Source organism: Salvelinus fontinalis, chromosome 11, assembly GCF_029448725.1.
Source record: "Salvelinus fontinalis isolate EN_2023a chromosome 11, ASM2944872v1, whole genome shotgun sequence".
Classification (NCBI taxonomy): domain Eukaryota; kingdom Metazoa; phylum Chordata; class Actinopteri; order Salmoniformes; family Salmonidae; genus Salvelinus; species Salvelinus fontinalis.
This window is the reverse complement of record NC_074675.1, coordinates 38,782,120-38,808,744: the sequence shown is the minus strand read 5'-3', so window position 1 is coordinate 38,808,744 and position 26,625 is coordinate 38,782,120. Positions and strand designations below refer to the sequence as shown.

Sequence of the window (26,625 nt, the reverse complement as noted above, 5' to 3'; positions counted from 1 at the left end):
ATGCCAGAGAGAGTGTGTTGGTTCCAGGGGCAGAGTTACCACAAGCTGAAGAGGGCATGTCTGCAGCGGGGCAAGCTCTTCAAGGATCCCCTCTTTCCCCCATCCGCACTGTCACTCTTCTACAAACGAGCCCCACCCCCTGGACTCACATGGAAGAGACCACGGGTGAGCGGATCGGGGATGGGACGGAGGGGGAAGGTGGAGGAGAGAGAGATGGAGTGAGGCAGTGAAAGAGTGGATGAGGGTGAGAGATAGGAGACGTGGAAAACAGAGGTAAAATCCTACAAGAGACAAGCACACACAGACAAAGGGAGAGAGAGAAGCGGCACCAGAACAGAATTTTTCATCAAAATCAATCACTCGCTTTCTCTCTTCCTCTACAACCACACACACACTTTTGAACGTCTGGACTCCCCTTTATGCCCTTTCCCAGGAGGCACCAGTTTAAGTCCCCAGTCTAATTCTAGTCGTCCACTCAGCAGATTTTATTCCAGATATAGTTCATTAAAGCCTTTCTAACAGACCAGAGGCCAGAGGCGTCAGGACAGTGTAACCCGACACCAACGGGAGTGTGTGTGGCGCGTGTTGCAGATTTGGACTTGAATATGACCAGGGTTTCAGTGTGTGTTTATAAAAGCATCACCTGATGATTTAAATAGCATGTGTTTGTGATGACGAGTGGAGAAGGGCTGTGTAGTGGTGTAGCTTCAAGGGTGGCTATTTATTGGACATTAGGTTGTGGTTGTAGTCTTTCTTAAGTATGCATAGAAGATATACAAAAACCAAAAACAATATGAGGAACGAAATGTTCCTATAGGAGGTCAGATATTTGTTGTTGTTTGCATTGATCGATAGAATACGGGACTGCACAGGTATTCTCTTTGCTCACTGGAGTGTGGGGGGGTGGCTAACCACAAAGGGTTAATGGGATTGTGTTCCTAATGCTCTGCACAGGTCATTTAAGCCTGCATCCAACAGGAGTCGAATGATAGGATGACATCTGTCACCTCACTCTGCAGTGAGACATACGCACTCGGACTCTTGTATACACACAAATGCACACACACACACACACACTTGCACACACTCTCACCGGCATTCATGCACGTGTACACCACACACACACAACACACACATACACACAACACACACATGGTCAGGACGCTTGGACACTCTGAACTTCCTTCCTCAGCTATCATAACTGTTATAAAATCCGGTCAGCATCATATTTCATACAGTACTGAGCTTGAACATGATGTCATCTAAGGGGAAATTGAGGTCATAACTTTTCTAGAGTTACATGTTTACAGGTTATGACCTGTGTGTGTGTGGCAGTGCGTTTGTGTGTGTGTGTGTGGACGTGTTTAACTATTCTTGTGGGGACCGGAAGTCCCCACAAGATTAGGTAACAAACAAAAATTTGACCAACTGGGGACATTTTGTTCGTCACCACAAGGTCAAATGCTATTTCTAGGGGGTTTAGGGTTAAGGTTAGAATTAGTGTTAGGGTTAGGATTACGTTAAGGGTTAGGGTTAGGAGCTAGGGTTAGGAGCTAGGGTTAGGTTTCGGGTTAGGGTAAGGTTTAGGGTTAAGGTTAGGTTTTTGGTTTAAGGTTAGGGTTAATGTTAGGGTTAGGGTTAGGGTAGGAGTACGGGTTAGGTTTAGGATTAGGGGTTAGGGAAAAAAAGATTTTAAATGGGACTGAATTGTGTGTGTGTGTGTGTGTGTGTGTGTGTGTGTGTGTGTGTGTGTGTGTGTGTGTGTGTGTGTGTGTGTGTGTGTGTGTGTGTGTGTGTGTGTGTGTGTGTGTGAGTAGCAGTGTGCTTGAATGTAGTAAGGTATGTGAATGTGTGTATTAGTGTAAGAGTGTATGAGTGTGTGTATCCTTATACCTCTATTGTGACCTGATACTGTCAAAATGAACATCAACTGCTCGATGTGGACAGGATCTCTCTCTTCTACACTGCTCTAACATCACAGTTTAATGAGCATAGACTGGATTGACACTTGTCCTGACAAAAACACTGGCACCATGTCAAGATTAACTAGATTGAATAGGCTTACTGTACTGTACTGTATGTTGCACCCAATTTACTGCTGATCTTGGAGTATGCATATGTTAACATGTTATATATATTTCTCTCTCTCTCTCTCTCTCTCTCTCTCTCTCAGGAACTGTGTAAGGACCCTCGTCTCTTTGTGGACAGGATCAGCACATGGGACCTGCACCAAGGCAGCTTAGGTAACTGCTGGATGGTGGCGGCCACTTCCTGTCTGGCCTCGGAGCCATCGCTGTGGAAGAAGGTGAGGGGTCAAAGGGCAGAGGCCAAATCCCTATAGGTCACACTCAGTGATTTACTTCCTGGTCACTGATTTCATTTTCATTTCACTGAAGAGGTCTTAATGATATGTTTCTTTCAGCTGAATCAGACATGTTAGTGCTGGGCTGGAATAAAAGCCTGCACACTCTGTAGCTCTGAACGACCAGGAAGCTGGCTGCCTCTGTACTAACACATTCAATGACCCCAAGACCCTTGTTCAATTTGATTGGTCTAAACCACCAGGTGATTCCTGACCACGTGGAACAGGAGTGGAAGCCCAAGCGTCCGGACCTGTACGCCGGAATCTTCCACTTCCGCTTCTGGCGGCTTGGCCGCTGGACAGACGTGGTGGTGGACGACCTTCTGCCGGTCAGCGAGGACGGAACGCTGCTCTTCTGCCGCTCAGCCACGCCACGGGAGTTCTGGAGCACCCTGCTGGAGAAGGCCTACGCCAAGTGAGATTTTACACTTTACTAAAGCCAAGACACAGCTGAGAGATTAGATTTCAGGTTGGCTAGGAGGAGGCTTGTTAATCACTCAATCAGTATTCATTTATTGTCCCAATTGCACAGAGGGATTTTAGATATAATGAATACAGTATCCACCACACAGTGTACACCACACAGTATCCACTACACAGTATACACTACACAGTATAAACTACACAGTATACTCTACACAGTATCCACCACACAGTATACACTACACAGTGTACACCACACAGTATCCACCACACAGTATCCACCACACAGTATCCACTACACCGTATACACTACACAGTATAAACTACACAGTATACTCTACACAGTATCCACCACACAGTATACACTACACAGTGTACACCACACAGTATCCACCACACAGTATACACTACATAGTACACACTACACAGTATCCACCACACAGTATACACTACACAGTGTACACCACACAGTGTACACTACACAGTATCCACCACACAGTATACACTACCCAGTGTACACCACACAGTATATACCACATAGTATACACCACACAGTGTACACCACAGAGTATACACCACACAGTGTACACCACACAGTATACAGTACACCACACAGTATACACCACACAGTGTACACCACACAGTATACACCACACAGTATACACCACACAGTGACCACACTTGACAAAATAAACCAGTAACTAGTCAACATTCTTTCCTTATCCTCACCCATTTAACATTTCCCCAGTCTTCCAACCCTTTCCTCCCCTCTTCCTCTCGCCCAGGTTGAATGGCTGCTATGAGGCACTAGAAGGCGGTAACACGGCGGAGGCCCTCATAGACTTCACAGGGGGGGTGTCGGAGCCCCTATGCCTGGACAGGGAGGCCCTCACCCTGCACCCCGACCAGAGGAGGACGCTGTTCCAGACCCTGGCCAAGGCCCACGGATGCAAAGCCCTCATCACCTGCTCCATACGGGTCAGTGACCAATACACTTTTCCCTGCATAACCACAGTCCTAGGATCAGCTTACCCTTCTCTCCACAGCGTAACAGTAACCATGTGTGGGGAAGATTTTCAACTAGTACTGAAAGATCAGCTTGACTGTTGAACTTCAATCCATGACAATACCAGAGACCATTACTAGAGGCCTCAAAATCTAGGCTTGTGCCCACTTGCCCTAGATGTGATATGAACATGTGCATTCAGGGTGGTAATGAATGGTTTGGGATTGGGCCAGAGAGCTTCTATGAATGTCGTCCTACCAGAGAGATCACCTCTACCTTCTGTACAGTAGCGGGTTATAGAGAGACAGGTGGCTATATAGTGGCTGTATTGGGCATAGTCCAGCATTAACAATGCTAATGCTAACATTTACTGTAGTACAGAATGGCACTGAATGCTATCTATCCTGTCACGCCTCTTTCTGTCCTTTCTCTTTCCTGTCCTGTCCTCATAAACACTCCAGACACATGCCTCTATTGATTAATGATCTGTATTGTTCATTGTGTAGTTATAGTATACTGCAAGATTCCAATTATACACATCAGGGTGCCTTCATGGAGTGCCTGTGGTGTGTATTGGTATTAGCGTATCTCTATTGTGTATCTGTATTGAGTCTCTCTATCTCTCTCTCTCTCTCTCTCTCTCTCTCGCTCCCCCTCCTCCCTCCCTCACTCTCTCTCTACAGCCAGCGGAGGGAGAGAGAGTAGAGTCGGTGCTAGACTGTGGTCTGGTGCGGGGCCATGCCTACGGTATCACCGCGGTGAGGAAGGTGCGTCTGGGGGAGCGGTCACTGCTGCCTGGCCGTTGTAGCGGGACGTCCCGTCTCGGCATGGTGCGCATGAGGAACCCCTGGGGTACAGCCGACTTTACTGGGCCCTGGAGTCAGGGGTGAGGGGGGACGGTTACTGCTGTTCTAGTCTATCAGGATACGGTATATTCAACAAAGAACTATAGGCCAAGGGTTGTCCCTTTTGGGTAATGTCAAAAATCAGGAACGGGCTAGAAACAAGGTTTTGTCTATTTGGTCCATTGACATAGAGCTCCTTTGTGCCCCCTTCAGGTCTCAGCAGTGGCAGCAGGTTGATCGTGGTGAGAGGGAGAAGATGGGCCTCATTGTCAGAGATGTGGGAGAGTTCTGGTAAAGACATATAGTAAAATAAGCATCACTCTTTTGACAGAAAATAATGCTCAATGCATTGCACAAGTCACTACAAATACACTACAATTCCTGTTGAAAAACTAAAAATATACTTTTTCACCTCCCCTTCCCTCAGGATGGAGTTTGAGGATTTCTGCCGCTACTTCACAGATGTGGTGGTGTGTCGTCTGGTAGAACGAGCCCTGCTGTGGCCCAACACCCACTGGAGAGAGGTTCGCTGCCATGGGGAGTGGGTCCCAGCCCCCAACACTACCGGGGCAACCCCCGCCACCCTCCTCCCCGTACGCCAGGCATCCAACCTCGGGAAGAACACAGCCAAGCCTGGGGAGGTGAACCAGACTCAGAGAGGGGACCGGAAGGAGGCAAGATTGGGGAAGAGACGGAGAGGTGGAGGAGGAGAAGTAGGAAGCGGTGGAGGGAGAGACAAGGTGGCTGTGGCGAAGAAGGGGGGGGAGAAGAAGACAAAGAGGAAGGAGGAGAGCGTGAAGAAGGGGGGAGAGGTGGATGGACGGTGGGATAAACACATGGATAAGAGGAGTAGGTGTGGAGGATGCATCAACCACAAAGACACCTTTCTACACAACCCCCAGGTGAGTTTACCCTATATATTTCTACACAACAACCAGGTGAGCCTACACTATAGCTAGGTTTATGCCCATAGCAACTGGTTAAATGGTTCCAGGACAAGGTTCAGTCCACTCAGAGTGTGTTTGGTAATGACTAGTAGTTACATAGTAGTGATACACATATTCTTTATGTTCGGAGAACTACACTCAGTATGATAGTATAGTATCTCATTATATAGTATGCTTATACCTCAAGCATGTAAATCATTTGTGTTGCTATAACTGTAAGGACTCAACATGTACTATTTTGGCAACTGCTGCAATCTTAATGGTGTAGAAATAGACCTGTGAAAACCTATTCAGAGGGGTGCAGTTGGAAAACAACATTGCTAAGCTAAAAACAACATGGCTGACACTAAGCTATATTAGTGTTACTGCTATTCTAGGGACGCTCTGCCTCCCTTCTGCCCCCCCCCCCCCCCCCTCCTCTTCTATCTCTTATCCCACCTCTCCCACTACAGTTCATGTTTGAGGTGCAGGGAAAGGAGGATGAGGTGTTGATCTGTCTGCAGCAGGAGGACAGGAGGATAAAGAGGAAGGATGGAGGAGGAGCGAATCTGCCCATCGGCTTTGAGGTGCTGAGGGTGAGTCACAGGCAATGTTCCCTCTAAGCTGGAAGCGTGCCATGCAGAAGAAATATTAGCCCGCGCAGAGAAGTACGAGATTGAACTTCCCTGTTAACACTATCAACATTTCCCTTTACTGTGGGAATTGTGATCGAATCAATGCAACATTAGCCACTTTCAATGCAACATACCGAAACAAAACAAACTGCGCAAGATTTAATATGCAAAAATAATTATGGAAGAGATTTTGTTGTAGGCACAAAGCATCAGAGTAGGATTCTATTGCATTGACAGGCACGACTCAGGCTCGTACTCTACACAGACCGGTGTACCATAACCAATCAGAGCTGCAGTAGGCCTATATGCAAATAGACCATTGCCATATATGGAGCCAGGCAGCCTACTTGACCACTGTTAAAATGACCTTAAAGTGGGTACAGCCTCAGTGTTCACAATAAACATGCGGCGGAAGTTTCATAGAATTTTCAGCAGACCTGAAATTTGCTCAGTGACGAAAGGAACATTGGTCACAGGGTTTAAAAGGGCCACCGTAGAATGCTATAGTACACCCAAGGGTTGTGTGTGTGTGTGGACGTGTTTAACTATTCTTGTGGGGACCATATGGATTCTTTAGACATTCAGAATAGTGAAATACATGCATGCTGAGGGAAAATAGAGCCACTCTACAAAGTATTACTAACCCAAACACAGTGGGGAACAATGGGCCTTCAGAGAAGGGCGAAGGGTTTATTAAATAATGATTATATTAATAATGATAATGATATTATTATTTTCAATGAAGTTCTGATTTAATCTCTTCAGTTTTTGTTGGAAAAGAAAGGGTTAACACTCAAGGGAGAAAACAAAATCCAATCAGGTCTCTAGCTAGCTAAGTCAGGCTTTGGCTAGGTAATCAGAAGCTAGATGAAGGCACCTGCCATTCAATTATATTAGGGCAAACATTTTGAGTGACAGTGGAATCAAGCAATCACTTTTTGACTTAATGGGTGGGACCGTTTTTACACAAACGTATGGAAACTTCTGCCTTCTTGAAGGCCAACAGGTAGCGAGCAGTAGTTTTCCCACGGTCTAGCTAGCTAGCTTTTGTTGTCTGCTAGTTTGCAGCGGCTGCAGCAAGCGTTATCAAAGAGGATGTTGTTGCTAATTTGTTAGCTTCTCCCTTTTCAAGAATACGTTTCAACAAGAAGTTAAAAAAAAATTCTGACAAGCAATTTTCAATTTTTCATAAATTCTTAGAATGTTTGGAAATTACGTACATTATACTAAGACATTTGTGAAACTTATATAGTAATGTAGAGTAGGAAAGTGGCCTTGCGTTTGAACAATTAATAGACAATGGAGTTAATAGAACCAGATAAAAAAAATCTCTCTTGTCCAGGACCAGAGTCTACACAGACCGGTGTGCTGTAGCCAATCATAGCTACAGTAGGCCTTAATACAAACAATCCATTTGCCACACAGGCAAGCCATCATTCACTTTGAACTGGACTGTGTGTTTACAGGCAGTTGCACAGTTAGATCATTAGAACACATTCGCCAAATGCCACAAAATACACCTGAATGGATTTCTGCAAACATGTAAACACCACGGGAGTCCTCTTACATTTGGGAACTTTACAATCCTATTGATCAAACAACCATGAAAAGGTAGGCTCTCTCTCCCTCAGTTATGCACATCAACAACAACAAGATCAACAACTAATGTTGCCTGAGCAAGAGGAGCTAAAATCTAATGAAGGAACTTTAGATAAACCCTCTCAAACTTTTTCAGCTAGTTGGCTGTCAAAATTTCACTCATAAACAATGGGGAATTGTAGCCACCTCGTCCTTCTGCAGCTTGCCTGTCAATGCATGCTTGTCCCAACCAAGCACCCAAGCTAACTGGCTAAAGTTGGCTAGCTTGCTAGCTAGCTACTTCTAGACACAAATGAGAGAAAACCTCACTCTGACCATTTTACCCGCCGTAGCAGAGCTGGTTAGGCTGTTTGCATGTTAACTAGAGCATTCTTGACTAACTATTACTTTTTTTTGTCTACGTTTACTGACACATGTCATATTCAGATTGTGTTGCTCATTTGTAAATGAATCAGTTGTTATGCGCTCTGGCACACTCAGACGAGAGTGCACTGAAATTGGAGTAGATAGCCAGAGTGAATTTCCGAACGCAACAGATATGTTAACTGGATAACAGTTGTTCAATTTCTTGCTGGCTAACCAAATGACACCTGCATCTCTTGCTGTGTATAGCCACTGAAAAAATATATGAGGGGAAAAAGTCAGTCACTCACCTACTCCTCCAATGGCATGACATGACATCCTCCTAGCACCTAGCCTGCTAGCTAGGCTCCGTGTTTTTAGCATTCCCAGCCTTGGTTACATTCGTCCGTTTTTGTCCAGAAAATGTTGTCATTGCAACTGAAACAGTGCATCCCGATTGGAGGCAGCAAACAATGTACCAGGTCAGCTGTGATTTAAAACCTGATAAAAAAAATATTGCTAACTATCAAGAAATGTATTGGTGAATTATGCATTGAACTGCATCCATCTATTCTGCCAACAATGCCTTAGTGTACCTCATGGAATGTTGAGTCAAATATAACCTATTTTTAAAACCTCTTATGAAGTTGGTTTTCTAGCATAAACTGGGAATTGTATATTTTAATATCTGCAAAGTAGTTAAAACGCTGTCAGTTACACTTTAAACTTTAGGTCACTGGTTACTTTGTGTGCTAAACGTGAAATGTTTTTTGCAATGGAAGTAATAGCTGTACATTTCGATTGGGAAATGCTTAATGATTGTGTTTTTGTATTCTTATAATTGGGATTTACTGGCTTATTATGTCCAAGTTTATGTACTGCTTATTTTTTAACATCAAGCTGTGTGTGACTGTTGTCTTTCCATCGGCTCTATGCAGTGGTGTAGTGGTACCTGGAGAAGTAGGTATACTGTTGACAAAAAAGTTCCCAAAGGCCCACCCAGTGAAGGAAAGGCACCTTGTGTGAAAAAATTTATGTTTTCCTGTGTTTTTTCAATTAGTTGTCCTATATCTTTTTCAGATTTTCACTCTCAAAATTATTATTTTTTGTATAGAAAAAAGACAACATTTGATGGTCTAAGTCCACAACAGTGGTTAAACCACATCAATCTGATTGGATGGGCCTGTCAGGGTCTGGCTCCCCAGTGGTTGGGCCTCTGTCCACCCAGGCCCATCCATGTCTACGCCCCTGATGCTAACAGCACATCATGACAATTGCGCATCACAAATAGCCTACTAACCAATACTTCGGACGAAACTTTTTCAATACCTGGTTTGTATACCCATTGTTGCCTTATTTAGCATTTACTGGTAGATATCATCAGTTGAAATGTCTACCATACCAGTTACCAATGTCATTCTTTGTGAGCTGCTCCGTGCCAAAACCAATTGAGATCTGCATACTCTTTCTGCCTGCAGATGATATTCCCCTGGATCTAGGCAATGTGTGCGGCGGGCATGTGAATATATTTCACGTGCTTTGCGATTGTGTAGGCTATTTTGTGCATGATTTCTCTATTGTACTGCATAATTGATAAGTCGTATCCCAGGTAGGGGGGAAAAGGGTTTATAAAGTTTTTTTTTAGGTGTTGGTTGTTGGATTGGTTGTCTAAACATTCTGACTGCATTCAGATAAACGTTCGGTTTTGGTTAAAGTGTAGGGGGACAGAGTATGTTTTGTAAACATTTGTCATAGGTGTCGTCAACATTTGGTAAACATTGGCATTAGTGTCATTTACAACGTTGGCTATTACTTCTCTTTTAAACGTTAATGAACAGCCACCAACGTTTTAACAAACGTATTTTACAAATATTTTATTTTTTGTATTTTACAACCTTGGTTTGGTTGGGTTTCAAACGTCCATCAACGTTCGCCAATGTTTAACAAACGTTGGTAATAGGTGTTCTATGTGACGATGGCTTCAACTAATAAAGACAGGAAATTGAAACTATATTTTAGATCTTTTTTTAAACCAACAAGGAAATACAAAATACAATATAAAATCGTGAATTACTAACTCTTGATTAACTATAATTGGATTAGCAACTAATTACATTACTTTTTCCCTAGTATTTCCCTTTTTACCACTAGACACATTTAATAAAATCACTGGAGTTACAAAATGTCCTGTTAAGTCAAAAAGCATTCGGGTCAACTCCGTGCTTGTGCTCCTTCTGTCTCTTGGGCTTCCGTCTCTTGGGCTTCCGCCTCTCTCCATTATTTCAGGTGCTATAGTCTGAAACAAAGTAACTTGAGTGTTAAAACTCATCATTGGACTAATAACATTTATTTGAGGGGCACAGTTAACTCGTGCTCTCTCACACCATTTGTGCACACAGATCTCTTTCTGTTTATCTGCGACTCTCTTCTTCTCTGGAGACAGATGTGTCAATTTTGACAAGTAACGTTACAGAAGAAGAAAGTTACGTAGCATTATGGGATAATGGTGAAGTAAACAAACATGGCTGTACCCATGAAGTGCGTACGTGTCAAACGTTGCAATAAGTTTCAAATATGTTTATTTTGAAACCTACTGACAACGTTTATAAACGTTGGCCAAGAGTTCCTTCTCGTACGTGTCAAACCGTATCAAATCCCAACTTATTGGCTACGTTGGAATAGGTTTCAAATACATTTATTTTGAAACCTCCTGACAACGTTTAGAAACGTTGGCCAAGAGTTCCCTTTCATACGTGTCAAACAGTACCAAATCTCAACCTATTGGCCACATTGGACTATGTTTCAAATACATTTCTTTTTAAATGTTTATTTAGGAATGTTGAGAGAACGTTGTTACAACGGTTGTTTTTGCAACACCAATATACAACCTTTCCCAACCTAAGTCCAGTGTTGGTTTAGGTTCCAGGAACGTTTTGTGCTACTTGGGATTAGAGGTCGGCCGATTAATTAGGGACAATTTCAAGTTTTCAGAACAATCGGTAATTGTCATTTTTGGATGCCGATTATGGCCGATTACATAGCAATCCACGAGGAGACTGCGTGGCAGGCTGACCACCTGTTACGTGAATGTAGCAAGGAGCTAGCATTAAGCATATTCTAGCTAGCATTAAGCATATCTTAGAAAAAACAATCAATCTTAACATAATCACTAGTTAACTACACATTGTTGATGATATTACTACTTTAACTAGCTTGTCCTGCGTTGCATATAATTAATGCGGTGCCTGTTAATTTATCATCGAATCACAGCCTACTTTGCCAAATTGGGTGATGATTTAACAAAAGCGCATTCGCGTCAGGGTATATGCAGCAGTTTGGGCCGCCTGGCTCGTTGTGAACTGTGTGAAGACCATTTCTTCCTAACAAAGACCGTAATTAATTTGCCAGAATTTTACATAATTATGACATAACATTGAAGGTTGTGCAATGTAACAGCAATATTTAGACTTAGGGTTGCCACCCGTTCGATAAAATACGGAACGGTTCCGTATTTCACTGAAAGAATAAACGTTTTGTTTTCTAAATGATGGTTTGTGGATTTGACCATATTAATGACCTAAGGCTCGTATTTCTGTGTGTTTATTATATTATAATTAAGTCTATGATTTGATATTTGATAGAGCAGTCTGACTGAGCTGTGGTAGGCAGCAGCAGGCTCTTAAGCATTCATTCAAACAGCACTTTCCTGCGTTTGCCAGCAGCTCTTAGCAATGCTTGAAGCACAGCACTGTTTATGACTTCAAGCCTATCAACTCCCATAGTCAAATGTATATGAAATACAAATGGTATAGAGAAAAATAGTCCTATAATTCCTATAATAACTACAACCTAAAACTTCTTACCTGGGAATATTGAAGACTCATGTTGAAAGGAACCACCAGCTTTCATATGTTCTCATGTTCTGAGCAAGGAACTTAAACGTTAGCTTTTTCACATTGCACATATTGCACTTTTACTTTCTTCTCCAACACTGTGTTTTTGCATTTTTTTAAACCAAATTGAGCATGTTTCATTATTTATTTGAGACTAAATTGATTTTATTTATGTATTATATTAAATAAAAAATAAAAGTGTTCATTCAGTATTGTTGTAATTGTCATTATTACAAATACATATATAAAAAGCGTCCGATTAATTGGTATCGTTTTTTTTTGGTCCTCCAATAATCGGTATCGGTATCGGCTTTGAAAGATCATAATCGGTCGACCTCTACCTGGGATACCTCCACTACACGACGTTGATACACATCAATAGGGATTAAGAAATGCATATATGCAATGCCCTCTGAAGAAAAAGTGGGTATACGGTTTATACCTGCGTATACCCTCCACTACACCACTGGCCCTTTGTGTTTTACAAAAAGTGTACTCGACATGATGCAACAAAAGTTCAACATTTACTTTTGGCTACCATTTCTGTCAAGCCGTCTTCGCCGTACAGTTTACTGTACATGTTCGGTAAATCCAAGATATACACCACACAGAACGCACTGCAACTGCCTCTACAACGCAGTGCTGCAAGGCAAACACAGCGTTTCCATTGGAAATGAACACTGTCAGTGTGTTCCAAGCCTAATAGTTGTTGTCCTTTCAGAATCACGAACCTGTCACACACTGAAGGCATATTAGTTCGCCACTGTGCAAAAAAGGCTATAATATATATAAAGGCTGTTAAGATATTAATGTTTCAAGAAAAGAGTGTATATATTTGGCCTGGCTAATCGGTTATATGTGCTGACTGAATGGAAGCTGATAATTATGAGATTTTTACTCCGCTGGTCTCGGCTGGAGTCCTCCCTGTCCTAGATTGAGACAAGACCTAGTACAAATGTATCCAATACCGAGACAAGACCAATACACTCCAAATGTGCCTTCGAGACCTTCTCGAGTACTACAACACTGGTGTGTGTGTGCGTGCATACCAGATCTGGGTTTTTAGTATTGTAATTTATCCGAAATCAACTACAATTTGAGTATTGTTAAATAATGTGGACGAAATCAACTACTTCTAATGGAAGTATTTGAAAGTATATTCAAACATTTGATGTACAGTCACATCCACTGTGTTTGTCTGAAGGGTGCTATAGACCACCACAGTGGAGGTGTCATAATACCCATAACACCTCGAGGTCAAACAGGGTTCCACTGTTCATTTTTCCCATAGGGGATTTTACACTTAAATAAGGGCTGTGTTTCGTGCAGGCTTACCCTTGCGTGACGTTTTGATAACCATTTAAATCTCTCTTGAACAAGGTCACTTTTATCAATATATTCGGCTCTATTTACTCTCAGATTTGAAAATGCTAATTTGTATCAAAGTAGATGCAACGTGTACGCTAAGAATCGTGGAGCAAGTACAGGGAGTGAATTTAATAAATAACGGAACATTGAACGAAACAAGAAACACGAATAGCGTACAGACAGGAAACACAGAAACAGAGTCAATAACGCCTGGGGAAAGATCCAAAGGGGGTGACAGATATAGGGGAGGTAATCAGGAAGGTGATGCGCCGAGAGGGGGAGCAGGAGTAGACGTGACAGTAGACATCATGAAAAACTACAAATCCCTGCAAGCTACTGCACATCATCTCTAGCTGACACCTTTGCTAACAGGTATTGTAAACTTGCATAAGACAGTTCACAGAAATGTCCATTTAAATACATTTTGCCAATTTATTTGTTACTACAGCATCAGTCAAAAAGTTCTCAACAAATCAAAATATATTTTATATTTGAGATTCTTCAATGTAGCCACCCTTTTCCTTGATGACAGATTTGCACACTCTTGCATTCTCTCAATCAGTTTCATGAGGAATGCATTTCAATTAACAGGTGTGCCTTGTTAAAAGTTCATTTGTGAAATTTCTTTCCTTCTTAATGCGTTTGAGACAATCAGTTGTGTTGTGACAAGGTAGGGTTAGTATATAGAAGATAGCCCTATTTGTTAAAAGCCCAAGTCCATATTATGGCAAGAACAGCTCAAATAAGCAAAGAAAAACGACAGTCAAATCAAATCAAATTTTATTAGTCACATACACATGGTTAGCAGATGTTAATGCGAGTGTAGCGAAATGCTTGTGCTTCTAGTTCCGACAATGCAGTAATAACAACAAGTAATCTAACCTAACAATTCCACAACTACTACCTTATACACGCAAGTGTAAAGGGATAAAGAATATGTACATAAAGATATATGAATGAGTGATGGTACAGAACGGCATAGGCAAGGTGCAGTAGATGGTATAGAGTACGGTATATACCTATGACATGAGTACTGTAGGGTATGTAAACATAAAGTGGCATAGTTTAAAGTGGCTAGTGGTCCATGTATTACATAAGATGGCAAGATGCAGTAGATGATATAGAGTACAGTATATACATATACATAAGAGATGTGTAATGTAGGGTATGTAAACATTATATTAGGTGGCATTGTTTAAAGTGGCTGGTGGTACATTTTTACATAATTTCCATCAATTCCCATTTTTAAAGTGGCTGGAGTTGAGTCAGTATGTTGGCAGCGGCCGCTAAATGTTAGTGGTGGCTGTTTAACAGTCTGATGGCCTTGAGATAGAAGCTGTTTTTCAGTCTCTCGGTCCCTGCTTGGATGCACCTGTACTGACCTCGCCTTCTGGATGATAGCGGGGTGAACAGGCAGTGGCTTGGGTGGTTGTTGTCCTTGATGATCTTTATGGCCTTCCTGTGACATCGTGTGGTGTAGGTGTCCTGGAGGGCAGGTAGTTTGCCCCGGGTGATGCGTTCTGCCGACCTCACTACCCTCTGGAGAGCCTTACGGTTGTGTGCGGAGCAGTTGCCGTACCAGGCGGTGATACAGCCCGACAGGATGCTCTCGATTGTGCATCTGTAGAAGTTTGTGAGTGCTTTTGGTGTCAAGCTGAATTTCTTCAGCCTCCTGAGGTTGAAGAGGCGCTGCTGCGCCTTCTTCACAACGCTGTCTGTGTGGGTGGACCAATTCAGTTTGTCCGTGATGTGTACACCGAGGAACTTAAAACTTTCCACCTTCTCCACTACTGACCCGTCGATGTGGATAGGGGGGTGCTCCCTCTGCTGTTTCCTGAAGTCCACAATCATCTCCTTTGTTTTGTTGACGTTGAGTGTGAGGTTATTTTCCTGACACCACACTCCGAGGGCTCTCACCTCCTCCCTGTAGGCCGTCTCGTCGTTGTTGGTAATCAAGCCTACCACTGTAGTGTCGTCCGCAAACTTGATGATTGAGTTGGAGGCGTGCATGGCCACGCAGTCATGGGTGAACAGGGAGTACAGGAGAGGGCTCAGAACGCACCCTTGTGGGGCCCCAGTGTTGAGGATCAGCGGGGTGGAGATGTTGTTACCTACCCTCACCACCTGGGGGCGGCCCGTCAGGAAGTCCAGGACCCAGTTGCACAGGGCGGGGTCGAGACCCAGGGTCTCGAGCTTGATGACGAGTTTGGAGGGTACTATGGTGTTAAATGCTGAGCTGTAGTCGATGAACAGCATTCTCACATAGGTATTCCTCTTGTCCAGATGGGTTAGGGCAGTGTGCAGTGTGGTTGCGATTGCGTTGTCTGTGGACCTATTGGTTCGGTAAGCAAATTGGAGTGGGTCTAGGGTGTCCGGTAGGGTGGAGGTGATATGGTCCTTGACTAGTCTCTCAAAGCACTTCATGATGACGAAGTGAGTGCTACGGGGCGGTAGTCGTTTAGCTCAGTTACCTTAGCTTTCTTGGGAACAGGAACAATGGTGGCCTTCTTGAAGCATGTGGGAACAGCAGACTGGGATAAGGATTGATTGAATATGTCCGTAAACACACCAGCCAGCTGGTCTGCGCATGCTCTGAGGACGCGGCTGGGAATGCCGTCTGGGCCTGCAGCCTTGCGAGGGTTAACACGTTTAAATGTTTTACTCACCTCGGCTGCAGTGAAGGAGAGCCCGCAGGTTTTGGTAGCGGGCCGTGTCAGTGGCACTGTATTGTCCTCAAAGCGGGCAAAAAAGATATTTAGCCTGTCTGGGAGCAAGACATCCTGGTCTGCGACGGGGCTGGTTTTCTTTTTGTAATCCGTGATAGACTGTAGACCCTGCCACATACCTCTTGTGTCTGAGCTGTTGAATTGCGATTCAATTTTGTCTCTGTACTGGGACTTAGCCTGTTTGATAGCATTGCGGAGAGAATAGCTACACTGTGTGTATTCGGTCATGTTTCCGGTCACCTTGCCCTGGTTAAAAGCAGTGGTTCGCGCTTTCAGTTTCACGCGAATGCTGCCGTCAATCCACGGTTTCTGGTTTGGGAATGTTTTAATCGTTGCTGTGGGTACGACATCGTCAATGCACTTCCTAATGAACTCGCTCACCGAATCAGCATATTCTTCAATGTTGTTGTTGGACGCAGTGCGGAACATATTCCAATCCGCGTGATCGAAGCAGTCTTGAAGCGTGGAATCAGATTGGTCGGACCAGCGTTGAACAGACCTGAGCGCGGGAGCTTGTAGTTTTAATTTCTGTTTGTAGGCTGGAATCAACAAAATGGAGTCGTGGTCAGCTTTTCCGAAAGGAGGGCGGGGGAGGGCCTTATATGCGTCGCGGAAGTTAGTATAACAATGGTCCAGAGTTTTGCCAGCCCTGGTAGGACAATCGATGTGCTGATAGAATTACAGTCCATCGTTACTTTAAGACATGAAGGTCAGTCAATGTGGAATGTGATGGAGTGCTGCATCAGATGACCTGGCTTCCACAATCACCCGACCTCAATCCAATTGAGATGGTTTGGGATGAGTTGGACCGCAGCGTGAAGAAAAAGCAGCCAACAAGTGCTCAGCATATGTGGGAACTCCTTCAAGACTGTTGGAAAAGCATTCCAGGTGACTACCTCAGAAAGCTGGTTGAGAGAATGCCAAGAGTGTGCAAAGCTGTCATCAAGGCAAATGGTGGCTGAATCTCAAATATAAAACATATTTTGATTGAACACTTTTTTGGTTACTACATGATTCCATATGTGTTATTTCATAGTTTTGATGTCTTCACTATTATTCTACAATGTAGAAAATAGGAAAAATAAAGAAAAACCCTTGAACGAGTAGGTGTGTCCAAACTTCTGACTGGTACTGTACAGTAACTAACATTAGATAGTTAATCCAGAGATTCGTACTTTTGCCTCGATTTGGCAGTCTCGTCCAGATCATCATGGCATTTGTAGTTCTTTATGATAGCCACATTAGCAGCTAATTAGCATTTCATTTTGGGGGGGTAAATACAGGTGAATATATTGATAGAAGTCACCTTGTCCTAGAGAGATTTACTTGGTTATCCAAATGTCACCCCATAGTAAGCCTACACGAAACACAGCCCTTATTTTAAGTGTTTCTAAATCCCCCTACGGGAGAAATGAATGGCTGAAAAACGATTGTAATCATTTCCCTGTTTGACCGCTAGGTTTTATAGGCATTATGACTCATATTGTTGTACTCTATAGCTGGTGATGCCTCATCATGGCTGTTTATTCCCCATCTTTTGCAACAATGTCAATGAGCACCATCACTATCTTTACTTTGCAGTACATCAACCTGTCCCAGCTGAGATCAACTTTTGTCTGGATACGGGCCCTGGGTTCAAATGCATGGGAGTATTTATTTGTATTTGAAAATACTCTATTTGAGTATTTCTTTTATACATGCCAATACTTTCCAAGTGTATTATCAAATGCATTACAATATTCAACTACTTGTCCTTTCAAGTAAAATATATGCAAAACTCAAACAAAATTAGGGAAGCACTGCTAAGGTACACAATAATACATTTTGTTTGACAGAAGGGGCTCTTTGGTAAAAGGGGTAAACTGGTCATCAAATAGAAAGGAGGACCAAGGCACTCTTCATATAATTAATTAAAATGCCTTTATTAGTATGGCATGTTCAATGGATACAAAGTTTATAAACTACATATGTGTGTCATATTTACTGTGCGTTTACCCTCATATTAATTCACCCTCCCCCATTGTTAACAGGTAGAGGTGAACCGTCTAAGCCGTGTGCAGCGTGTGGTGGAGCAGGCTGCAAGCTCTGTGTACATGGACTCCCGTAGCGTTGCCCTGCGAGTGACCCTGGTCCCCGGCCGCTACGCCCTCCTCCCCACCACCTTTCAACCTAGGGCCACCGGACGCTTTCTGCTACGCCTCTTCTCACATTCACACCTCAGACTCAGGTGAGGGGGAATGGTGTGAATGTTAAGAATGAAGGAATGGAACGTATGTTAGGAAAGAAGGTGTAATGTCAAGTGTGTGTGTGAGATTCCCTGTGCATTTAGCATGTCAGCACTATATAATGATTGATAATATTACTGTCTATCATTCTTCCTCTTTTCCACTTCTTTTATTCTCTCTCGCTATATATATATATATATATGTATATATATATATATATATAGTGAGTTGAGAAAGGAGTTGCCTGCTCTCTCAGTGTGGCAGTGCTGTCTCCCCCAGTCCAGTATAGTAACCACCGTCCACCTGCGCCGAGCCTGCGGACTCAGCCAGCCCAAACAGAAAGGTAGTGTTACCTCACTGGGGCATTATTAACGTTATCACAACATACATTATCATAACATACATTATTATGGAATACATTATCATAACATACAGTACATTAAACATAAATGATCATAAAATACTTTATTGTGACATATATTATTATAAACATACATTATCATAACATAGATTATTGTGACATATATTATCGAAACAGATTATTATGACATGTATTATCATAACATACATTATCATGCTAAACGTTATCATAACATACATTATCACAGCAAACATTGTTGAGAAATGATTATAACCATTTCTATTTATTTATGATATACATTATCTCAACAGCAAAAAATTGTAGCATACATTGTCGCTACAAACATTAGTATGACATACATTACCATAACATACATTACCATCCCACGGAATTGTGGCTCATACCAGTAACTGACAACATCAAGTCTCATTGTATACAAACCTCGATATCCATCTTTCCAAAGAATATGAGACGAAGTCTGACAACACAAGAGTAATTGTCTATGCATTGTGTCTGTATCTGTGTTGTGTAGCACCAGATGTGTATGCTGTGATCTGTTGTGAGGACGACACCATAAGAACACGAGTGTTCAAGGAGGATGGAAATCCAGAGTTCAACATGAGGGCCATTTTCTATAGGAGATACCCAGACGCACACATCAGCATTAAGGTTAGAAACACACACACACACACACACACACAGCTCACAAGGATGATACAGTACTGAGGGCTAGTAGTATTGAGAGAAAATAGTATTGAGGGAGAATAGTATTGAGGGTGAATACCACTGAGGGCGAATACCACTGAGGGCGAATACCACTGAGGGCGAATACCACTGAGGGCGAGTACCACTGAGGGCGAGTACCACTGAGGGCGAGTACCACTGAGGGCGAGTACCACTGAGGGCGAGTACCACTGAGGGCGAGTACCACTGAGGGCGAGTACCACTGAGGGAGAGTACCACTGAGGGAGAGTACCACTGAGGGAGATTACCACTGAGGGAGAGTACCACTGAGGGAGAGTACCACTGAGGGCGAATACCATTGAGGGCGAATAGTATTGAGGGCGAATAGTATTGAGGGCGAATAGTATTGAGGGCGAATAGTATTGAGGGCGAATAGTATTGAGGGTGAATAGTATTGAGGGCGAATAGTGCTAAAGGGCAAATAGTAAAATGTCAAGTTTAATGATTCAAGTTATAATCATTGGCCTAATATTTGTTTTTCTTTGTGTGTGTGTGTGTGTGTGTGTGTGTGTGTGTGTGTGTGTGTGTGTGTGTGTGTGTGTGTGTGTGTGTGTGTGTTTAGTTGTGGAGCCGTGGTCTACTTTGGGACACTCTATTAGGAGGGGCTCGACTCCAGACCGGCGACAGTGAGCGAGGGCGGAGTCAGGGGATTGACCTACAGGGCGGCCAATCACATTCAGGATACCGGGGATGCATCTACGTGGAAACCTCATCCAGCAAATGCCTGACAGACTTGTGACAGACAGCTGTGGCTTGTCCCACCCACTATACAATCATGGCAATCACTGCTTTTCTGGATGAAGCAGCGGATTTGAAAGAGGATGGATCCAATTCAATAGCTTTGAAGGAAAATGGACATTTGTCTTTGGCTTCCATGAATTACAAAGACAAATACCTCTTTGAATTAAAGATTATGAGAACTCGGTACTACTGCGTTAAGGAACAAAAAAGCACAGTGATCTATCTATCTGTTTGTTGTTCACTACTAGCGCAGTGGAGATCATAAAATCATAAAAATATCCCCTAACTTTACATTTCTGCTGGTCAGACCCTGTAAGATTACAACATTATCCAAAAACAACAACATTTAAACTGTAAAAATACATTGATTGCCAGCTGCCAAGGTTATCTAAGGTTTATACATAATATATGTAGGTCTACTCTTTTTTTATGTGTCATGAAAGGTACATAATTTTAGGAGAAACATTTTGATCAATTAAAATGTAATTTTCCTCTATAAACTGACCATTATATAGATTTTTTATTTCACCTTAATATGGTATGCTATACTTTCAAATGTTTATTTTAAAAAGATACACATTTCAACGTGGGATATTATTTTTTGAATTAATGCGAACAAGAGTATACCCTACCCTGTCTCTTCTAGCCGTATTAACAATCAACTATCAGGTTTCAGGTATGACCCAGATGCAGACAGTGTCGATAAAATAAACGTTTATTTCTAGTACACGGGCAGGCAAACGACAGGGCCAGGGCAGGCAGGGGTCAGTAATCCAGAGAGTGCAAAAGGTCCAGAATGGCAGGAAGTCTCAGGGTCAGGGCAGGCAGGGGTCAGTAATCCAGCGAGGGTGCAAAAGGTCCAGAACGGCTGGATGTCTCAGGGTCAGGGCAGGCAGGGGTCAATAATCCAGTGAGGTAGGACAAGGTATAGAACGGCAGGCAGGCTCAGGGTCAGGGCCGGCAGAAAGGTCAAAACTGGGAAGGGAGGGATTTTTGATTCCTCCCCCCAAAAAATTATAGTCATATTCTCTCATGCATGAGAGTCAGAAATTGCGAGAGACATTGCTAAAGTGGGTGTGTGTAACGACTTCTTCATCCGAAGAGGAGGAGCAGGGATTCGACCAAAACGCAGCGTTGTGAAATGACATGATTTTAATGAACAAGACGAAAAAACACGAAAACGAAATACACTTGAATAATTAACAAAATAACAAAACGGAGTAGACAGACCTGGGGCCTGTTGCACAAAAGTAGAATTAAGACATCCGGGATAAATGACTCAGCTGAGCTCAATGAAGCCAAAACATGTGCGTCCAGGCTTAATTGGTTGCACAAAGACCAAGCCAGGATGAGCAGACACGGATTCATTAAGCCAGGTGAAACCAATCCTGGATAGGTGCGCGCTCACGGCTCACTCAAATAGACCCCGCCACAGATCACAGATTAACTGATTTACCATGGCAACTAGAGCCGCGTACTTTTCCCCGTCGGAAGCACAAATCCTCATGGAGGCATACGAGGAGGTAAAAGATATAATTAAGAAGAAAGGCAACACCGCCACAGTGATAAAGCAAAGAGAAAAAGCGTGGCAAAGTATTGCAGACCGCCTGAATGCGTAAGTAGTGCACAATTACACAGTCACCGCTCCGCTGAAACATCACAATTACAATTCAAATATTTAATTCACATCTCCAAAAATGCAGTTGTACTGTAATTATGAAACGGTTAAATTTTTAATTGAAATGCACTGCAGATATGAGTGAAATTGTGTAAAGTAACTCCATCACACTGTATAAAGCTATGATACATTTTTTGATATTTTTACTGAAAACAAGACAAAAATACCAAGTAATTTTTTGCAGTGTGACTCCATTAAATGTGTGTGTGTGTAGATTAAACATGAACGGGCCAAAGCGGACATGGCAGCAGGTCAAAATCAAATACAAGAACATTCTGCAGAATGGTATGGTCCCTGACTAATATTTAACAAAGCACAAGCATATATTGTACCCAGAAGGTGCCTGCTCACACATTGTCTGTACTGTTTTAGCAGTGAAAAAGAATACCCACAGACAAGGCACGGGTGGTGGGTCACCAAAGGCTGACCTTACCCCAGCAGAGGACATGGCCTTGGAGCTAAATAAAGGCAGGCCCGTCTTAGAGGGGATCCCTGGGGGGAAAGAGACGAGCATAGGTTCCTCCCAAGATGCCACCCGCTTCATTCAAGGTATGTCCTTCCATCTCTACATGGGATACAACCACATTCATATTGAATCAATTTGGACTGTCTGACTTTGGTTTACCTATTGCCTTGCAGTGTCTGGCAGCACTGTGTTCCTGTTAGAGCCACCAGCACAAGCACCAGACGATGCTGATCCAGTGAGTACTCCATCAAAGGCATACTGTAGGCCTGGCATGTCTTGTCTACTAGCTTCAATATGAATCCGATTAAATGTGATAGGGTGAAGGCCCCAGTGCAGCAGCAACAGCACATGATGGAGACGATGATGAAGAGGAGACATCTCTCTGGATTCCAGAAGGCATGAGGTATCATGTTAAGACTGTGAAAGTACTATTTACTCTACAATGGTGAGGAGTCCTCATCAAAATCAAAAAATCTAATTTCTTTTACAGGACCCAGATGCTATACAGTGGGAAAACCAGCCTGGCAACATAGTGGGTATTAATAAAAGGACACCACATCCTGCCAAATTCCAGCTGCGCTAATTGTATTGTGTTCACAGAGCTCACAAGCTATCAGAAAGTTGTATGGCAACCACCTCCGGCGCCAAATAGAACTGGCAGACATAGACATTCAGTACAAGAAGAAAAAGATGGAAAATCTTGCACTGGAGTCCGAAATAAAAAAGAGGACAATTAGGAAACTGGACCTTGAAATAAAAAAACTTGAGAGGGAGGTGAGATATGCCTTCAATGTACACTGTATGCTAACTGTAACACAAATGTATTAATCATTATTTTTCTTTCCTCCCCCAGCTCCAAGAAGATGACACAGCTCAAAATAAAAATTAGGTATATTCTCGTAAAGTCAAGTGAGCCATGACATATGAGCTCTTATTGTGAGCACACAGTACGGTGGCATCTTTCTAAGGTTTTTTTTATTTTCCCAGCAATCAGTACAACCAAGTCTTCGTTTTAAGGCATCGCCCTCTTTTGCCCACCCCCCCAGCACCAGGTGTGGCCACTAGCCTATATGAAGGCCCAAAATTGTGTGTTCCTTTCTGCTCTGACAATGGCATGCCCATTCGTGCGAGATGTGGTGGATGAAGAAGCACTTGTGCTGAGGAGAGCCTTCAGGCGAGAAAGGGTCTTCAGGGACCGGTTGGACCCACTGGCCTTCCCTGATAACCTGTATCTTTCATATAGATGGTCTTCTGCAGATGGCATCAGGTATCTATGCAGACTACTGGGTCCCAGGATTAAGCACCGCACTGCACGGAGCCATGCACTGAGTGTGGAGCAAATGGTTTGTGTGGCCTTGCGCTTTTTTGCTAGTGGAGCCTTCCTGTACTCAGTGGGGGATGCTGAACAAGGCCACAATTTGCCGCACAATAAGGAGTGTGTGTCTGGCTATCAAAGCATTAGCAGATGTCTTCATCTCCTTCCCTGGCCACAGAAGACTCTGTGACATCAAAGAGGAGTTCTATAGGATTGCAGGTAAGAGGATCTACAAATTACAGGACAACTGTTAACACATAGTAGGATACTCATTACTTTGTGTGACAGGTTTCCCCAATGTCATTGGTGCAGTGGACTGCACACACATAAGGTTAAAAGCCCCCTCAGGTGCCCATGAGGCCGATTTTGTGAATAGGAAATCCTTTCACAGCATTAATGTTCAGGTGAACATAACTTTTTGATATTGTCCATTGACGAACACTCTGCATTGCCAGTGATGTGCATTGATTGGTGTAATATTCCTCATCTTATGATTTCAGATGGTCTGCAATGCTGACTGTGTGATCAGCAATGTTGTGGCAAAATGGCCTGGCTCAGTCCATGACTCCAGAATCTTTCGGGCCTCTGAAATCTATCAGTGCCTATCACAAGGTAAGCCACACAACCCCTATTTATAACCATCATGGCTGTGTCAAGAATATCACTGTGTTTATGAGGTAGTAATGATGAGATTTTGTGTTGACAGGTGAATTCTCTGGTGTGTTGCTGGGAGACAGGGGGTATGGCTGCCAGCCTTTTCTCCTGACACCTTTCACAGACCCCCAGGAAGCACAGCAGGCCTACAACCATGCCCATGCCAGGACCAGGGCCAGAGTTGAAATGACCTTTGGCCTCCTGAAGGCACGCTTTCACTGCCTTCACAAATTAAGGGTCAGCCCTGTTAGGGCATGTGATATTACTGTGGCTTGTGCTGTCCTCCACAATGTGGCCTGCCTGAGGAAGGAGAGGGCCCCCAGAGTGCCACCAGCCATGGACTGGGACAATCCGGCAATCTTCCCTGATGACGACAGTGGTCGGCTGCTGAGGGACCAATATGTGTTGAATTATTTTAGTTAGTATGTGTGCTTTCAATTTTGGTTAAATATGTCCTGCGGTGGCAGAGGAATTTGGGTTTTTTTTGGTTCGTTTTTTTACGAATTTGGCCTCTTATGATGTTTGTGCGGTATACTGTGTGTAATACAAGGCTGCAGGGAGGCTACTGCATCCATTCATTTGTCTGTTCAGTTGATGTGTATGGATTTGTCCTGCATTTATTTTAGTGTGCAGACATGCAGGGTGTGTTATATACAGACCTTTGAATGTGTATGTATCATTTTGTATAATATGCTTGGATTCTGTGCTTTCCATCTTGTAGAGTCACTGACTTCAGTTTCGAAAGGAGCTGATGGTTTACCTGCTTTGTTTTGTCCTTATTCAATAAAGGAACAATGTTACACATTGTGTTTTTATATTCATATGGAATGTGTATTTGTTTATATGACAGAGTACTAGGGCCACACTGAAGAAAAAGGATAAAGTCATAAATTTGAGGCTGGTTCTTTCTGCAGAAAAGCTACATATTGTTTTGATACTTATGACAATGTGATACTTAATATTCTGGCACATCAGCATGTCTTTGTTTATGAAACCATACTGAAGTACAATTTCACGAAATGCCCCACATCTGTCATTTTAACAACTGTCCTCCTTTAAAACAACTGGTTACAATATTATTACTTGTGTTTTTTTCCCCTCTGTGGCCCTAATATTCTATCATTTTATATATAGCCTTATAGTCTATGGTTAACTGTAAATTATCTAATGATAGCAACATCTAAAAATTATTTTTTATCCAAAATCATTGAAATTAATGATCACAAACGTTTAAATAATGACAGTGGGTCTAGTTATATGTGATAACAATGTATAGTGAGCAGTGAAATAACTATTGGTTTCCATTTGTGGTGACTGCTGACTGACATTAGGGATGAGATTAAATAGATCCTGGAATTTAGCCTGGTCTGGAGCAGGCTAGCTCCACAGAATAAATCTCCATGGTAATTTATACCATAACATATCCTCCTGCCCCCTATCCATCTTTAGTGCAACCGGATTACGGATCAATTGAGCCAGGATCACCAAGATATCCTGGCTTAATCCCTTATCCTAGTTTTGTGCAACAGGCCCCAGGACATGGAACTTACATAAATACACGAAGAACTCACGAACAGGAACAGACTACATAAACCGATACAGTCCCGTGTGGCGCGACAAACACTGACACAGGAGACAACCACCCACAAACAAACAGTGTGAAAACACCTACCTTAATATGACTCTCAGAGGAAATGAGAGCCATATCAGGTCACCCTTATACAAACATAGAAACACATAACATAGTGTCACGATCGTCTTGACGTGAATGAGAGGACCAAGGCGCAACATGACTTGAATACATCTTCTTTTTATTACAACGACGAAGATGAACGCGTAACACTTATACAAACTAACAAAAACAACAAACGATCGTGAAACTTAAAACGCAAGTGCACACACAAACTACTTAAGTTCGACATATACAATGACCCACAAACAGCTAAAGCCTATGATCGCCTTAAATATGGTTCCCAATTAGAGACAACAGAAACCAGCTGTCTCTAATTGAGAACCCATTCAGGCAACCATAGACTTTCCTAGAAAACTCCACACAACCATAGACACAGCTAGATACATACACTCAACACAAACCCATACACTACCACCAACACCCCCTCTACCATATAATACCCCAAACACACACATACCCCATGTCACACCCTGACCTAACTAAAATAATAAAGAAAACAAATAATACTAAGGCCAGGGCGTGACACATAGACTACCCACCCAAACTCACGCCCTGACCGTTAAACACATACAAAATAACAGAAAACCGGTCAGGAACGTGACAGTGTGGGCAAAAATTTTAAT

At 42.9% G+C, this 26,625-nt stretch overlaps 2 protein-coding genes across 2 annotated transcripts; both read left to right on the top strand.

Annotated features, from left to right (window-relative positions):
* On the top strand, positions 1-20,695 carry LOC129865707 (calpain-5-like). Its single transcript, XM_055938671.1, has 12 exons — positions 1-165; positions 2,174-2,305; positions 2,566-2,777; positions 3,571-3,763; positions 4,475-4,677; positions 4,850-4,927; positions 5,064-5,538; positions 6,036-6,158; positions 18,156-18,352; positions 18,575-18,693; positions 19,244-19,380; positions 20,018-20,695. The coding sequence occupies exons 1-12, from the start codon at positions 1-3 to the stop codon at positions 20,192-20,194; spliced, it is 2,211 nt and encodes a 736-aa protein (XP_055794646.1). The 3' UTR covers positions 20,195-20,695.
* Positions 20,696-23,210: 2,515 nt separating this feature from the next.
* LOC129864839 (putative nuclease HARBI1) lies at positions 23,211-25,449 on the top strand. Its single transcript, XM_055937123.1, has 3 exons — positions 23,211-23,874; positions 24,156-24,267; positions 24,362-25,449. The coding sequence occupies exons 1-3, from the start codon at positions 23,806-23,808 to the stop codon at positions 24,730-24,732; spliced, it is 552 nt and encodes a 183-aa protein (XP_055793098.1). The 5' UTR covers positions 23,211-23,805; the 3' UTR covers positions 24,733-25,449.
* The last annotated feature ends 1,176 nt before the right edge of the window (positions 25,450-26,625 follow it).

Bases quoted from the DNA above. Each gene is read 5' to 3' on its own strand.
- LOC129865707 (XM_055938671.1), top strand. From the start codon at position 1: ATGCCAGAGAGAGTGTGTTGGTTCCAGGGGCAGAGTTACCACAAGCTG. The intron at 2,778-3,570 runs GTGAGATTTTAC...CCTCTCGCCCAG, and splicing joins CTGGAGAAGGCCTACGCCAA to GTTGAATGGCTGCTATGAGG. The intron at 5,539-6,035 runs GTGAGTTTACCC...CTCCCACTACAG, and splicing joins CCTTTCTACACAACCCCCAG to TTCATGTTTGAGGTGCAGGG.
- LOC129864839 (XM_055937123.1), top strand. From the start codon at position 23,806: ATGTCTTCATCTCCTTCCCTGGCCACAGAAGACTCTGTGACATCAAAG. The intron at 23,875-24,155 runs GTAAGAGGATCT...TTATGATTTCAG, and splicing joins GGAGTTCTATAGGATTGCAG to ATGGTCTGCAATGCTGACTG. The intron at 24,268-24,361 runs GTAAGCCACACA...TTGTGTTGACAG, and splicing joins CTATCAGTGCCTATCACAAG to GTGAATTCTCTGGTGTGTTG.